Genomic DNA, 17,406 nt, shown 5'->3' with positions numbered 1-17,406 from the left:
TGATATAATAACATCATTTACATGTTGAAATGTGCCATACTTAGTAGCAACATACTTTAAAATTTATTTTTGATAAATCTTTTATTTTTCATTTAGTAAAAGCCATATAAACATATTTTTTTCCAGTTTGCTGTACTTCAGAGTTTAGTAGAAATCTTTTGGTGAGAGTATTTGCTTACCCATTTGCCAGACAATCATAAAGAAAACGGAGTAAGCTGACCTGTCAAAGTGAGGATTAATAACCCATAGCATGTGGAAAGAGAACATTTCTGGACTATTCTTTTCAGTTTTTATACCTTAAGGTTATAATTATTGGAACCTTTAGAAAAATACTCTATTAAGGACATTTTTGCTGTAACTGATTATGAGCGTGTCAGTTCAAAATCATTCAGATTTTTTATTTGCTAGGGACGTGTTCTCCAGGTATTGCATAGAGGGAATATCCAAATGAGAGGTTTTCCTCCATCTGCTATATCCACAGCTTTGAAGATGTGTACTGTCCTCTGTTATTTCTCATCAGGGACCATTATGATTCTATAAGAACATAGCTCAATCAGGAGTGTCATTAAACCGATTCCGCTTGTTGAGGGACTTGAAGAGTTGAAACGTTATAAGAATCACTTGTTGTCTACTCAAGTGTAAGATAACTTTGACTACAGAAATCTGAATTTGCAGATCAGATTCTAAACATGACTTTTTTTTGATTTTTGTGTTTTTTTTAATAGACAGTTACTTAAGAAAGTCAGGTTTTCTTTGCATATATATCCCTTAGTGATTAATGTCACTTATTTAACCCTCTTATGTGCCTAGAGTCTGAGAAACTTAAAACTAAAATGTTAGAAGCTCTACTTAAATAACTGTAAAACATATAAATGTAGTTTTCACTTGAAGCAATTGATGTGCTTGAAAATTAGACAGTATATTCTGTTTGACTTACAAGGTTATTTAGGAACTGTTTTCCTTCTGTTTACATATAAACAGTGTTAGTCTGTAAAACTGGTTTGTTTGTTTAGCATGACATTTGTTCAGCGTCTGCAGTCTTGCCTTAATCTGCAGTAGCTCTTCCTGTTGCTGTTCCTGTCAGTCCTTGCCCGCTGCTGGATGATGGGGTCGCAGACACTGCCCTTGTTTAGTCCCTCCATCGTCCCTCAGGCACCTTCTGCTCGGGTTGAAGCTTCTGTAGTCTGCCCTCCTGCTAACAATCCCGCCCCTTCCTTACCTGGAGGTGCCTGTCCTCCTCACGGTGGCTTTGCTGTTCCTGGGCTCTGCCGGTTGATGTCCTTGCTATCCTTCAAAACTCTTCTAAAGTTGCCTTAATTGTGAAGCGTTTCCCGATACTTCCCCTGAACAGTAACTAGTCCCCTCCTCCCTGGTGCAGCCGGACTCTCCTTCTGTTCCTCACATGGATTTCTCTCATTGCATACAACATTTTATTAAAGGGATTCAGTTTTGTATTTCTCCTCTAACAAATTTAAAGACAGAAGAAAGCCTCTTTTTCATCTTTGTTTACTCATTATCTTTCATAAATAGTTTTAAGGAGACCACCTTCTAATTTAGGACTTCTTGATTTGTAAATAAATCAATACATATATTAATTTTATATTAAAAGTAGTGCTGTCAGATTGCTGTCTATAAGAGGAAGAATTTTATAATGCAGGTTTTTTGCAAAATGTTGATTGCAGCACATTACTGGATAGTAAAGTTAATTTAATGGGTTACATTCATTATTTTAAAAAAATAGAACAAAATAGAATAGAAAATATCAGGGTAATTATTATTTTAGAAAATAGTTTTGCATACAGACACACACATACATTCACATGATGTAAACTTTCTTCTTTTTTTTTTTTTTTTTGGTCGGTAAATTTAAAAGACTCCTAATATATTTTAAAATTGTATTACCTTTTTTTTTTAATAGAGTGATGTGTATTCATTCCTGTTTGAAAAACTGCAAGTTAACATCTTAGGTCAAATGATCAGAAGTCATTTAACTATTTGTACTAACCATACTCTTTTATCATACCTAAACAGCATTATATGCTTTTCAAATATTTGCCTTTTTACTTTTGAGTAAGCAAACACTTGGGGGTAAGGAGAAGAATTATTTTAAAATAAACCTAGCAAAGCAAAAATCTACTTTTTTAAAAGGCATAACTAAAAACTAAAAAGTTCCACATTTGTCATTAGCTTTAAATGTATAATGATGATATTGATCCATTTATTACAGACATATTTCATTTGCTACTGATGTATTACAGGAACTGATAACAGCAAAATAAGCATACAAAAAACAAACACAAAACTGAGACTCCTCAAAGTATCCCTGCGGCTGGGATATTTCAGCTGAGCCTCTATTGTCAATTCAAGGGTCATTGCAGAGACATTTGAGAACTAAAACTGCTCTAAATATTTATGAAAATAAGTGTTTTTTTTTTTTTTTCCAAATGGTCTTTGGCCAAAGCTCTGGTTAATATAGCAGGTGATTGATTAGTCCTTTTATTTTAATACCGTGTTACTCTCCTCAGTGAATCTTCAGTTACTTAACAACTTAGTATGTATTATATTTTTTTATTTAAAAATATTTTCTAACTTTACCTTAATTACCATGATATGTATTATGTATAGAACGTGTCTGTATGACCATCTGGAAGTAGGTTGACTGTCATGCAACAATTTTACATCCGCTTGCTTTGTAATTTTGCCATAGCTCCCTGCGTTACCCTCTGGGTATGAATTCAATCCTTTCATGCATTTTTATTCTGCTGTGCATCTGGAGAAGGCAAAGAAGCATGACTTACAGTTGGAAAATTCATGCTAACAAATGTGAATTGCTATCTCTACCAAAAGTAAAGCAGGATTATGCAGCATTTAATAATCTCTCATGTATAGAGCCGCCTACATTTATATTACGGAGGGCATGCTGCTAATTATTATTTTTGATGTTGCCAAGTGAGCTATGCTAATTCCATCCCATAGCATGAGATGATTTTTATATTATTTCTGATATTTCTCAAAAGATAAAGGTAGTTTGTGTTGTACTGTTTCAAATGACCAGTAATCTTCTATGGGGGAAAGAAAAAAACAAAAAAAGTGTTTAGAAAGAACCATTTAGCTGACATTATATGGCAATCAATTTGCTTTCAAGAGCGGAGCCTAGACGATTAAACTATTTGTATATGTTTTGCATTTTTTTGTTAAAAAAAAAAACAAGAAAAGATAAGAAAAATAAACAGAATATATAAGGTAAAAAAATACCCTTTTTTTTAAATTCAAGGGGATGAAGTTCTAGAATGGAATGGTAAACCCCTGCCGGGAGCTACAAATGAAGAAGTTTACAACATTATTTTAGAATCAAAATCAGAACCTCAAGTTGAAATTATTGTTTCAAGGCCTATTGGGTAAGGCTAAAAAAACTTGCTTCTTAAGTTTAGTAAATTACATGTATTAGCAGGGTTTCTCAGAGAAGTTTATACAGTCATGCAGTACATGTTACAATGGATAGTTTTTTCTTCAAATATGGGCATACATTTTAGATCTTTCAAATCTCAATTTTTTAAACTTGGACTGAATTTCCTTCACTACATTTTAGGAGCTCCACTATTTAACAATTGTAATATCAAAAAGTTTGTATTTTTCATAAGTGGGCTATAAAGTAAAAATATTTTCTTTTAATGGTAGAACTATTTATTTTTATAATCCTAAATTATTATAGTATTTCCTTAAAGAGTCACTTATAAACTCATCCTTTTGTGATATTTAAAATAGTAGTCATTTCATACATCTACATGACTTTTTGTTATTCTACTAAGAATGGAATACTTTTTCTATATCTTTAATTATGGGTAGTTCCAAATTTTATTTAAAATCAAGGAAGTATGAAATATTTAAGCATTTTAATTGGCCATGATAATTGGTGTGATATTTTTAAAACTCCAATTTTCAGCATAATTTAATAATCTAGAGTCAATGGGATATTTTCTCTCTGCTTATAGAGTTCCCATACTGGTATATTTTCCTAAGAAACCCACAAGTCCAGAATATTCATTCTGCCTGTCTATAATTTTTTGGAAGGTATTTTGAACTGTTTCATAATTAGCTTAATGTTTGAATATATTTTTTGAAATTATTCCTTTTTCTAGTCTCTAAAATATTATAGAGCCATAAATTCAAGACTTTTTATGGAAGAGTAGTAGCCTTAATTTTTGTGGTTCTCATGAATGCATATCATTGCAAAACATGCAAGAAAATATAATTATCCTAATTCTCAAAGAACTGAAACTGTATGATCATATATTCTAAACAATAATATACATATATAAAACTCTAAAGTGAAGGCAAGCTTATAATCAATTTTAAGTGGTGATTATTAAGAATAAAGATTGAAGGCACTTGCAGAAGTGTTGTACATTTCCATGCAGATTTTTAAAGAATAACAGCACTATATAATTTATGCTAGTTTTACATGACGTGTTCTAGTGCTGAGGTAAACATGAGGCTGGAAAAGAGGTAAGTAAATTGGAGAATGAATCAAAAGTATCAAAAACAAAACTTAAAGCACTGGGCACATTGCCAAATACTTTCAAATATATAGTGATTTTAAAAGTAATCAGCCAAAATACCATTGATTCACGGTGATTTAAAAAATAAAAATTAACAGACAGTTAAAGTGGACTGGAATAACATTCTCATTATCTTTAGTGTAAAGACAATTTTAAAAGTATTCTTTGCATAAACAGACCTAAACCATCATGGATTGTGGAACTCAAAGGATATGGGAATACAAAGATTATATTTAAATAAAATTTAAATCTGACATCAACTTTTGAGTTAATAGGGAATTTATTAGAATCTTGGAAGAATAATTCTAGATATATTTAGTAATTATGTTTCAGGTAGTTCTACAATTAAAGCAGAAGGCAGATATGTATTCATTGTTTAAGGGGATAGTTATAGTGATTCCAAGAATCATCCCAAATGTAACTTAAACACACACTGACCACCATGGTCTAATAGACATCAGCCGTCCTGAGGTACCACCCATTTTTGCTAGCCCACCTAATGTAATGTTCTTTACCTTTACGATTGTGATTTTTATCCAGACTATTTTACCACCTTATTTGTGAGCAGAACAATTTCAGAAGGCTTGTATAGTTGTCAAGAAGACATGTTTTGCCTGAAAATATTACTGAAGCAATTAACAAACATTAAATATATTTTAATTTTGTCTCTTCTAAAGAATGTTTTGTAACCTCCACAGTTCTTCTTTCACAGACACATAAAATTCAAAGCTTCTATCTAGTTTTGAAGTTCCAAATTTCACTTTCATAACTGAGACTAATTTTCAAAGAAGTTATATTATCTAAAAAAATATTGTTTCTAGATTTTTAACAATTGATTTTTTGTCTTTGAATTTGCCTTTAAATTACGAAGAAGGTAGAAAAAGATAAATAGTTGGTTTCTTGTGTCTTAGGTATAGAATAATTAGCCTCATTATCACATAAAATATATATTTCAGACCCATTATTAATTGTATATGATTATATAATAAAATTTGGCTTCCCACGTGGCGCAGTAGCAAGGAACCTGTCTGCCAATGCAGGAAACACAAGAGACATGGGTTCGATCTCTGGGTTGGGAAGATCCCTGGTATTGGGAAATGACAACCCACTCCAGTATTCTCCCCTGGAAGATCCTCTAGGGGAGGAAATGGCAACCTATTCCAGTTTCTTTGCCTGGAGAATCCCATGGACAGAGGAGCCTAGTGGGCTTGGGCTACAGTCATTCCATAGTGTTGTAAAGAGTCAGACTCAACTGAAGCGACTTAGCACCAGCATTCTTGCCTGAAAAATTCCATGGACAAGAGGAGCCTGGTAGGCTACAGTCCATGGGGTTGCAAAGAGTCAGACATGACTGAGCAGCTGAGCACACATAAAATACACAAGATTCATTGTCATTTGTAAGAAGTAAAAATTGTCGGTGGTTGGAATTACTTTGCCCAAAAATGTGAAAATGAAACTCAGGAAGATAAATCACCAAACAGAAAACTATTTTTGTTTCAATTTCCTCCAAAAGTGCAAAGAAAGATCAAAGTGAAGTTAGTTCACAAAGTAAGTGGTTAGAAATTCTTAAATAATATTCTGATAATTTTATTGAGACTAGCTAACTCCAGTCCACTTTAATTTGTCCTGTTAATACTTGTATATTGTTAATGGCCTTACATTGATACGAAAATATCTTGGAAAACAGAAGTTAAATAGTTTAATACAATATAATTCCCAAACCAAGCTGGTCCAGGGTTCTAAGGCCACAGTGGATAATGGACGAAGCTGAGGTCATGTTAAATATTTATTCAGAATAATTTGTGAGTGTGTCAGGAGTGGGTGTTCTCACAAGTCACTTTCTGATCATCTAGTAAATGGCCATATATTTAGCTAACTTCAGCATAGAGATATGAATCTCTGTATAGGGTTATATATGTGTATATGAATTATATATTCACATATATAATATATTTTGGCTTTTTTGTTGCTAGCTTGAACCATTTTTAATTTCCAAAGCAATCCATCTTTTTTTGGTTTATTAACTTTGCCCATGATATTCACCATATTATTTTATTCTCAGGAGATGTTTCCATTCCTTTCATTCAGTAAACTCTTTCAGATGTGTTTGTAAAGCATATTAGTGATTTATAAAATATGTGTCATTTTGATTTTCTAGAATTGAAATAAAATATTGCCTTTAACATTTTTTATTTCCAAAACCTGCTGTTTTGGTGGTAAAAATATTGTGGTGATTTGAGCCACAATATTATTCTGATTGTTGTCATGTTAAAGTGTTTTGCTATTAAATATATAAAAACTTGTTTTTACTGAAGTTTGTGTGTGTGTGTGTGTGTGTGTGTGTGTGTGTGTGTGTGTGGTGTTTGACATTCATGCACATTAGAAATTGCCTTAATGGTAACTCTTGTCCATTTCCACACCAAAAGGATTTTTGACACCACTGAGATAAAGTGTGGTTATGATTGCCTCAGGCAGGGTGGTTTAGCTAATGGAATTTTCACCATGCCCTGTTTTTTTTAGTGACATTCCAAGGATTCCTGAGAGTTCCCATCCACCACTGGAGTCCAGTGAGTATAAAATTTGAGATCTTTTTCAGTTACTTGATATAAATGAGTTGTCAACCATGGGAAATCCAAAGAAGATCTGCTTTTTATTCCTCTTTCTATTCTTTGTGTATGGGGGGATGTGAAGTGAAAGTGAAGTTGCTCAGTCATGTCCGACTCTTTGCGACCCCATGGACTGTAGCCCACCAGGCTCCTCCATTCATGGGATTTTCCAGTCAAGAGTACTGGAGTGGGTTGCCATTTCTTTCTCAGGGGATCTTCCCGACCCAGGGATTGAACCCTGGTCTCCTGCATTGTAGGCAGACACTTTACCATGTGAACCACCAGGGGATGTGAATATGTCTATCAAAAGTTCAAAAGTTGTAGTAGATATATGTGGCTATTTAAATTTAATAGTTAAATTTAATAAAAGATTAAGTTTTTTTTACTCTTTAAAAAAAAAGTTCAAAAGTCTTTCTTGGCAGTAGCCTTCTGCATCTTAGCATTTAGGATGCACAGAGCAAAAGTAATAAAACAGTAGCAGTTCTATTTGTCTATTTGTTGGTGTTTAGTTTCTAAGTTATACCTGACTCTTTTGCGACCCTATGGATTATAGTCCTCTAGGCTCTTCTGTCCAGGAGATTTCTCAGTTTTCTCTGTATTTCACAGAACACTAGAGTGGATTGCCATGCCCTTCTCTGGGGGATCTTCCAGACCCAGAGATCTGAACCAAGTCTCCTGCTTAGCAGGCAGGGAAGAGGAAATGGCAACCCTCTCTAATATTCTTGCCTGGGAAATCCCATGGGCAGAAGAGACTGGCAGGCTACAGTTAATGGGGTCACAAAGAGTTGAACATGACTTAGCGACTAAACACAACAATTCTATTTGCCTTACATAAACATGTGTTTTGATGCTGGTTTATTCGGTTTCATTGGAAACTGACTTCATGGCATGAGCAGTCTAGTGAAGGAAACAGGCACAGAAGCAAATAATTTTAATTCAATGTAACAGTGTGGAATATGACTGTGAAAGTGATGGGTGGGGCAGAGGGAGATTTCAGTGCAAATAAAGGGGTTGAGGCTAGAGGGTTGAGTTACCTGCTGCTGCTGCTGCTGCTGCTAAGTCGCTTTAGTCGTGTCCGACTGTGTGACCCCAGAGACGCCAGTCCACTAGGCTCCCCTGTCCCTGGGATTCTCCAGGCAAGAACACTGGAGTGGGTTGCCATTTCCTTCTCCAAGTTACCTACATGGACATGAAAGGGACTCCAGATGAAAGATGATAATGTGGGTAATGAAGTTTTCAAGGACAGTGTGGAAGTGACTTAAATATTTACTTTGCAATGTATTGGTGTTAAGTTGATAATACTAGGGCTTTATCACCAAGTGTTATTATGTAACCTAGCTTATTGGAACAGTGATTTTAGGAGAAAACAAGTGATATTTATAAGAAGGAAATTTATGGGTGGGATGAACAAGGAAGTAGGGATCAGGTGAGTTAATCAAATGTATAGCATCATGTTCCACATTCCTGCTAGACATGAACCCACAGTTGGTTTTGAGTTTTCTAACATGAAGAGAGAAATTGGACCAACTGGATAATTTACAATGTTGCTGTTGTGTGTGTGTGTGTGTGTGTGTGTTTTTAAGTGTGTAATATTAGAAAGGTACTGTTAGAAGCAACAATGTCTGAGAACTAAGAAGAAAATTATCCTAAAAATACTTCATCAAGGAGACACAGTCAACAAAGAATTTTATAGCACTGTATCTTATATTTAAAAGTCTTTGGAAGGTGCAAAATGACACTGTGTGATTTAATTTAACCATATTGATAATTTGCATATGGAAAAGAGTGTGGATGATGTACTCTTGGGAAAAGGTTCATACGTACTGTTTTCTCAGTAAAGCTAAGTTTTGATGGCTATGGGTTCAAGGTTATACTTGCTGGGGATATAGCATTCTGCAGACGCTCATCCTGCTGGTTGTGGACACTTTATCAGTGACCCAGGAAAAGTGGACTTTCATTTGAAAGGGGGGAGAAGACCCTCGCTGCAGTGCTGTGTGGGAAGCCACCGTCCCTCCTCCACAGGTGAATCACTAGACAGCATCCTCAGACAGTCAGGAAACAGATCTGTAAGATCACAACCGAAAGAGGTGGAAATCTTATTTTAAAAGAGTGATGAATACTATCTCAGCTTAGATGCAGCTCATAAATTATATGATTGGTGCATTCATTTTAATTTCAGTGAGGGCAGTTCATCATAGATAATCCTAAGATAATTAACATAATGGGTACCGTCTTTCTAATCATTAAAGCATGAAGCCTTTAACTATGGGTAAGGCTGTACAAGAACCTACATTGGACAATACCCTCTAGAAACTTAGAAAGCCAATGCTATAACAGAGTGAAGCAAACAAATCCAATATGTGTTTATATCACTTTAAATTCCCTTAAAATAGACAATCCAAGAACACATGAGAATAACTTTCTACGACCTCCCCACTGAAAGTGGTTTCTGCTCTTATGGGTGGCACTGAATTCTGATTGTATACCAATAGCATATGCACTTAACATTTCATGAAAAATATGTATTCTTCACATATAGGTTATAATTATGTTGTTAAAAAGTACTTAATTTCCCCCCTCATTTTAGGTTCTAGCTCCTTTGAGTCTCAGAAGATGGAAAGGCCTTCCATTTCTGTAATTTCTCCCACAAGCCCTGGAGCTCTCAAAGATGCCCCACAAGTATTACCAGGACAACTTTCTGTATGTATTTGCAGTGCATGTTGCTGACCATTAGAGCCAGCTCCCTGCTCTGCTTCTGTCTTTAAAGTGTGTGGCTTTCCTTGAAGCCTGTGACATAGTCAGAATCATTTCACAGCATCATCTACCTCATCAACTTTTCATTCACTTATTAGATTGTTCCTTTACCCACATATGTATTTGAACATATCTATGGAGTGCCTACAATGTGCCAGATGTGCTGAACATTAAGTGATAACTTAAGAAAATAAACTATCAATTATTTTTGTGTGTGTTGGATGAAAGTTTCTAAGGTAAGTAGTTGGTTAGACATAATAAACGCAGAAAGTCGTGTTCTGTTCACTTAACAACCTCATTGTCCTGGATCTTGGAAAACTTAAATTTAACATATTTTTTAACTTCTTAAGACATTGGACAAAACTCTCCATTACTGATCTTAGTGTGAAAAAGCTACAGTTTTCTTCACTATTGTCTTATATGTGATCTGGGAAGAGCTGAAGTCAAGAAGCTGTGGCTAACACAGGATGTTTGTGTTACTAGCTAATAGAAAATCCTGCTTCACACAGTTCTATAGTAGCTGGTCTTCTGCTACATTGGTAATGTGTGGGTTTCTATAGTCTGTTTTTTGCTGTTCTCCTCTTAGTTTTAAGTAAATAAAAAGGTAACTGTAAAATTGTTGCTGTTTTTAAAACCTTACCTGGTTTTAGCTTCTGTTTTTAGTAGGTTAGATCTCTGCCTAGTCTCTGTGCCACTGTTCAGGATGTGTGAGAATCTCTCATACACACCACCTACATTTTAAGAGGGATAAAAATCCTTCTCAGATTTATGAAAAACACATCTCTGGAATTAACTGAGAACAGAGATATGGATTGGTACAGATCTGGGTTTGAATTCTTAATCTGTCTCTTACCTTACTGCTGTTGCTGCTGCTAAGTTGCTTCAGTCGTGTCCGACTCTGTGCAGCTCCATAGATAGCTCACCAGACTTCCCCATCCCTGGGATTCTCCAGGCAAGAACACTGGAGTGGGTTGCCATTTCCTTCTCCAAAGCGTGAAAGTGAAAAGCGAAAGTAAAGTCGCTCAGTCGTGTCCAACTCTTAGTGACCCCATGGACCAAAGCCTACCAGGCTCCTCCATCCATGGGATTTTCCAGGCAAGAGTACTGGAGTGGGGTGCCATTGCCTTCTCCTTACTACTCCCTTGTTAAATTAGCCTATTTTGTTACAATGACTCTTAAATATATTATAATAAGTACCTATTAAACAACTTATCCTAATAGTTCTTATTTAACCATAAACCCAAAGCTAACTTCTAAATTAAAAAAAAAAAAAAAAGAATTAAAGTTAACATTGTCTCCTGCCAGTACAGATACTGCCCTGACTTTATCCACAGTTTGCCAGTAATGTTTCAGTTTGCTCTTTTCCTGGTTTTCTTTATTCTTGCTATCATGAATCTTAGTTAATAGAAATATCACTTGGTCTTAATTTGGTTTGAAGGAATCATATATGCAGGCTACCTTCCTTTTTGCTTTCCTCCTCTCATGAAAATTAACCTGTAATAGGTTAGTTGAAAATTAAATGAGGAACGCAGCAGTACCTGGTGTAAAGATGCCTCAAGTAAATGTGTTTCCTGACCTCTTCCAAGTTATCTCAGTATACTGTTTTTAGCATCAGACATTTTGTTTCAGCCACAAGTGGCACTGCAGAATGCCTTTAGCCAGGCTATAATCATTCAGTTCAGTTCAGTCGCTCAGGCGTGTCCAACTCTTTGCGACCCCATGAATCGCAGCACGCCAGGCCTCCCTGTCCATCACCAACTCCCGGAGTTCACTCAGACCCACGTACATCAAGTCAGTGATACCATCCAGCCATCTCATCCTCTGTCGTCCCCTTCTCCTCCTGCCCCCAATCCCTCCCAGCATCAGTCTTTTCCAATGAGTCAACTCTTCGCATGAGGTGGCCAAAGTACTGGAGTTTCAGCATTAGCATCATTCCTTCCAAAGAAATCCCAGGGCTGATCTCCTTCAGAATGGACTGGTTGGATCTCCTTGCAGTCCAAGGGACTCTCAAGAGTCTTCTCCAGCACCACAGTTCAAAAGCATCAATTCTTCGGCACTCAGCTTTCTTCCCAGTCCAGCTCTTACATCCATACATGACCACTGGAAAAACCATAGCCTTGACTAGACGGACCTTTGTTGGAAAAGTAATGTCTCTGCTTTTCAATACGCTATCTAGGTTGGTCATAACTTTTATTCCAAGGAATAAGCATCTTTTAATTTCATGGCTGCAATCACCATCTGCAGTGATTTTGGAGCCCAAAAAAATAAAGTCTGACACTGTTTCCACTGTTTCCCCATCTATTTCCCATGAAGTGATGGGACCAGATGCCATGATCTTCATTGTCTGAATGTTGAGCTTTAAGCCAACTTTTTCACTCTCCACTTTCACTTTCATCAAGAGGCTTTTTAGATCCTCTTCACTTTCTGCCATAAGGGTGGTGTCATCTGCATATCTGAGGTTATTGGTATTTCTCCTGGCAATCTTGATTCCAGCCTGTCCTTCTTCCAGTGCAGCGTTTCTCATGATGTACTCTGCATCTAAGTTAAATAAGCATGGTGACAATATACAGCCTTGACGTACTCCTTTCCCTATTTGGAACCAGTCTGTTGTTCCATGTCCAGTTCTAACTGTTGCTTCCTGACCTGCATACAGATTTCTCAAGAGGCAGGTCAGGTGGTCTGGTATTCCCATTGCTTTCAGAATTTTCCACAGTTTATTGTGATCCACACAGTCAAAGGCTTTGGCATAGTCAATAAAGCAGAAATAGATGTTTTTTTTCTAGAACTCTCTTGCTTTTTCCATGATCCAGCGGATGTTTGCAATTTGATCTCTGGTTCCTCTGCCTTTTCTAAAACCAGCTTGAACATCAGGAATTTCATGGTTCATGTATTGCTAAAGCCTGGCTTGGAGAATTTTGAGCATTACTTTACTAGCATGTGAGATGAGTGTTAATGGTGTGGTAGTTTGAACATTCTTTGGCATTGCCTTTCTTTGGGAGTGGAATGAAAACTGGCCTTTTCCAGTCCTGTGACCACTGCTGAGTCTTCCAAATTTGCTGCCATATTGAGTACAACACTTTCACAGCATCATCTTTCAAAATTTGAAATAGCTCCACTGGAATTCCATCACCTCCACTAGCTTTGTTCGTAGTGATGCTTTCTAAGGCCCACTTGACTTCACTTCCAGGATGTCTGGTTCTAGGTGAGTGATCACACACTGAACAGTTGCATTGAGCATTTAAAAACAAGAGTAATTATTTCAATATTCCCCTCTTCCCTTATTATTTTTTCTAAAATTTTTACCATTATTTTTATTAAATCACATGGTGTAAGAGTATATATCAACACTGCAGGCCTGCCTATTGTAAGTCATGTTTAAAATGTGCGAAGAGGAAAGTCAAGTTCTAAAGTGGTTATGCGTTCACACTGATATTCTTTGCTGAAAATTCAGTTGTATTTTGCAACTTGAAATGTCCTTCAAAAATAATTTAACATTTTTTTGAAATGTTAATTCCTTGTGATTTTTATAAATGGTAATTTCTGTGTCCCTTGCGCTTAGGTTAAGCTGTGGTATGACAAGGTGGGCCACCAACTGATTGTCAATGTTCTGCAAGCCACAGACCTACCCCCTAGAGTAGATGGGCGTCCCAGGAATCCCTATGTAAAAATGTATTTTCTTCCAGATAGAAGGTAGGACATTTTTTTAATATGCAAAAATCTTTATTTATAGACAAAGTAGAATTTCTTCTCCTGGGATATAGTTTCATTTAGTTTTTGAAGTTTCGTTGAGGTATAATTGATATACCAAAATTTCCGCATACTTAATTATTTATATTTTGATGAGTTTGCACATATGTGTACACCTTGATATAATCTTAAAATATAATAGGTAATTCTCTATGGGGGGATAAGCTACATATTGTCCCTAAAAAATTCCCTCACGCCTTATATTTCTTTAAAATAACTTGTCAATTTAAACTTTTTTCCTTACCTTGTTTCTACATCTATTGGTCTTTGATAGCTACATCATTTAGCATGTACCCTTGTGTGTGTGTGTCTATAATCGTAACAACTGCTTCTATCATAGTTAAAACTAGAATGGTATTAAACTCAACTGTCTTTTCAGACTTTTATATAACAGGTATAAATTACAAATGGTAAAAATATTCCAAGATCAGTATGGCATGGAGCTACAGTAGGTGGCAGCGTATACTTGCTTTTGCTTTTTCATTCACAAAGCATACTTACTTTTCAGTGATAAAAGTAAAAGGAGAACCAAAACGGTAAAGAAAGTCCTCGAACCAAAGTGGAATCAGACTTTTGTCTATTCGCACGTGCATCGTAGAGACTTTAGAGAACGGATGTTGGAAATAACCGTGTGGGACCAGCCCAGGGTGCAGGAAGAGGAGAGTGAGTTCCTTGGAGAGGTGAGTATGTGATCAAGACCCGAGTGAGATGCTTCGTGCAGCTTCTTCCGCGTGCGTCATAGTAGCTGCTTCCTGATGCGTTGCGAAAGGCTTTGATCTAACCCGAGCGCTGTCCTTTCAGATCCTCATAGAGTTGGAAACAGCGCTTCTAGACGACGAGCCACATTGGTATAAGCTTCAGACTCATGACGAATCTTCACTACCTCTGCCTCAGCCATCGCCCTTCATGCCGCGGCGACACCCCCACGGTGAAAGCGCCAGCAAGAAGCTGCAAAGTAGGTGGACGCTCTGCTCAGTTGCCAGGAGCAATTGTGTTCTTAGGTCTGAGTTCCATATTGACGTTCAGGGTATTTTTTCAAATGTTCATTAGAGATTATTGAAAAATTAGTCATCTATATAAAGAAGCCTGGTAAGACCGTTTTCTCCATTTTCCCAGTGCAAGTAATACATACAATATAGTGGAGTCGTTCCAGAGGTGAAAGTTTATAACCTGTGAATTATAATCCTTTGTGCTGATGGAGTTGTTCATTGGCTGACTGATGGGGCAGTTATTGCCTTAATTGATGGGCTGCTGTGTAGAATATCTTAATAACCATATAATTCCTGGATATTTTAGTAATATTTGTAAGAAACATTTTCTCAAAAACATTGTAAAATCTGTTTTCTTTTATTCATCTGATGATTGGAGGGAAAAAAAGTACTTTTTCTGCATTTATTTATTAATTTTTGAATTATGACTAAATCTCTTACTGGACAAATGAAACTTAGAAGCCTTATTTTGGTAACCTGGAATCAATGTTCAAATAATAGTTCAAATGTTCATATAATTAAACATGTCATATTTGTGCTTCTCCAATGAATTATTTCCTCAGGTTAAATCTTTAATGCAGTGTAATGGCTAATTTTGAAGGCTAAGCATAAATATTTATAAAGGGACCTGATATCCTTTCAATGACATGAGTTCCGCAGAGTCCCAGCCAAGAAAGGTCTCTCTGAACCTTTCCACTCAGCCCCATCCTGCCTGCACTGTGCAAGAGGATGTATAAGTGGGTAGAAAACGGTATGCACTTTGCTATAGACCTTAATTAAAGAATAATTTGCAAAGTCAAAATACTGTTCTATGAAATCTTCTTTCTTACGTGTGTCTTCAGTGATTATAAGGATGCTGAGAACATGGTGTCCTTGGAGAACAAGTACTTGAAAACCAACTTGCACATGAACTTCGCAGAATCTATATGTACAAGAAAATCACTTTTTTTGCACCCTGAGACACTGAAGTCATTATACTTCACTCACTAAAAATAAAGTGTTCAGTAGTAATGTAATTAGCATTTAAAGAGAAAACTGACCATGCCCTCCACATTTCCTGACCCGAGCAGACGCAGAGGTATCTGTTTGCCTTCCTGTCGTGCAGGGTCCCAGCGAATCAGTGACAGTGACATGTCAGACTATGAGGTTGATGATGCGATTGGAGTGGTCCCTCCAGGTGCGTGGGGGGAGCGTGGCGGCGTCACGGTGCTTCTGTGCTTGCTGTCCTGTGGGTTTCCTGACTTCCCTGGGTCCCACGCTACAGATCTATAGCACAGAGAAGTCTGAATGATATTATTCCATGGTGACTTGTGTTCCAAATTATTGAGAAAGCGTGAAATGGACTAGTAACTATTCGTTAACATCCCCCTTAAATTAAATTAGATAGGTTCTCCTTTAGAAACATGGCTCGTGAGGTTAAAACTGTCAACTCAAAATGTTCTGAGCAGAAGTGAAAATATGAATTCTGAAAAGATATAGTTAATTTTTAAATAAAAACCCCACTCTCCTATGTTTTATATTGTATCTCTGTGATTTTCCTTCCTGTGTTTCTGGAAATAATGTAGCCGCCCATGGAATATACCGAGAAATGTGCATGGCAGGGTTTAAATTGCATGTGGCATGGCTTAACTTCAGTGCTTTTGTGATGTGCTGATTATACGTAGATGATTTTACCTAGAATGTGTATGTATGTTTTACAAAAAGGAAATGCTTTAGAAAAGTCTACTATTTAAGTCAGTGTCTTTTGTTACTGTATAAATTAGGAAAATCTTTGTGATACTTTGCAGTTCACATCTGTTTCTCACCTGACTCTAGTCAGAAAGTGAGCAAAACCAATTAGTGAAGACATTTTCTTGGCACTAATCCTGTTCCTTTTATTTGCTAATGAAAAATAGGGAGATATTCAAATGAGAAAAAAAATTAAGAGAACCTGTTAGGATATTAAGAACGTTTTCTTAGGATGATCTTGACATATGCCCCCTTAATTTGCATAATTCCTCAGACAGGTATGCACCAAATTTGAAGGCAACGATTTTGGTAAATGCCAATGGACAGATGCCACACTAGGGACTGAGCTTACAATTCAAAGATTTTTTACGACTTCATTAAAACTGGGAGAATATTATGGAGAGTTCCCTTAAATTAGGCTTCATTTGCTCCCTGTAATTCAGAGAGGATATAGTCTTTGATCACTGCATGAAGTGACAGATATCCTTAACAACAATAAATCTGGCTCTGTGCATATCTGTATACTTAGATTACCCCTTGATATCAGGCCATCAGCGAGGGTTTTAAATAATAGTGGATAATTGTGGATCACAGTTCATGTTTTGCTTTCTGAGTTTGCTGGTTTCTAAAAGAATCAGAATAATTAGACACACTCACTCTACATGGAAAGTTCCACGCAAAATTCAATAGAATATTTTTTATGAAATTGAAAGGGGGAAGGTAGTTGTAAATGGTACCCCTTGGCATATTTAATAGAAATCAGATGATTCCTAATAGGAATGGGGTCTATCAAATCTTTCTAAGAAAAAATTTTTCCTGCTAATTACCTTAATGCTGTGATTTCCAACTTATCTAAATAGAATGTACTTCTCTAGGTGGTTCTCATATTTTATTCACCTAAAACTTCATACTTTTATGATGAGGCAGAATAGCAAATGAAGGGCTAATATAATAAATATTACATGTATATTTAGTTGATCTCTTTCTAGGCTTGATATTACAATTTCCTAAACAAGGAAACTC

The 17,406-nt window shown here is 36.2% G+C and overlaps 1 protein-coding gene across 25 annotated transcripts in view; it reads left to right on the top strand.

Moving 5' to 3' along the window:
* RIMS1 (regulating synaptic membrane exocytosis 1) overlaps positions 1-17,406 on the top strand; it is a 244,073-nt gene that overhangs the window by 61,002 nt on the left and 165,665 nt on the right. For all 25 annotated transcript variants that reach the window (XM_070292523.1, XM_069599446.2, XM_069599471.1 and 22 more), the window contains 7 exons: positions 3,275-3,398; positions 7,080-7,126; positions 9,753-9,865; positions 13,479-13,609; positions 14,175-14,346; positions 14,468-14,621; positions 15,761-15,832. In XM_070292523.1, the coding sequence (XP_070148624.1) occupies positions 3,275-3,398; positions 7,080-7,126; positions 9,753-9,865; positions 13,479-13,609; positions 14,175-14,346; positions 14,468-14,621; positions 15,761-15,832 (813 nt within the window). The remainder of the gene's footprint in view (positions 1-3,274; positions 3,399-7,079; positions 7,127-9,752; positions 9,866-13,478; positions 13,610-14,174; positions 14,347-14,467; positions 14,622-15,760; positions 15,833-17,406) is intronic.

The sequence above is a fragment of the Ovis canadensis genome, chromosome 9, assembly GCF_042477335.2.
Source record: "Ovis canadensis isolate MfBH-ARS-UI-01 breed Bighorn chromosome 9, ARS-UI_OviCan_v2, whole genome shotgun sequence".
Taxonomy (NCBI): domain Eukaryota; kingdom Metazoa; phylum Chordata; class Mammalia; order Artiodactyla; family Bovidae; genus Ovis; species Ovis canadensis.
This window is presented reverse-complemented; position numbering and strand designations above follow the sequence as displayed.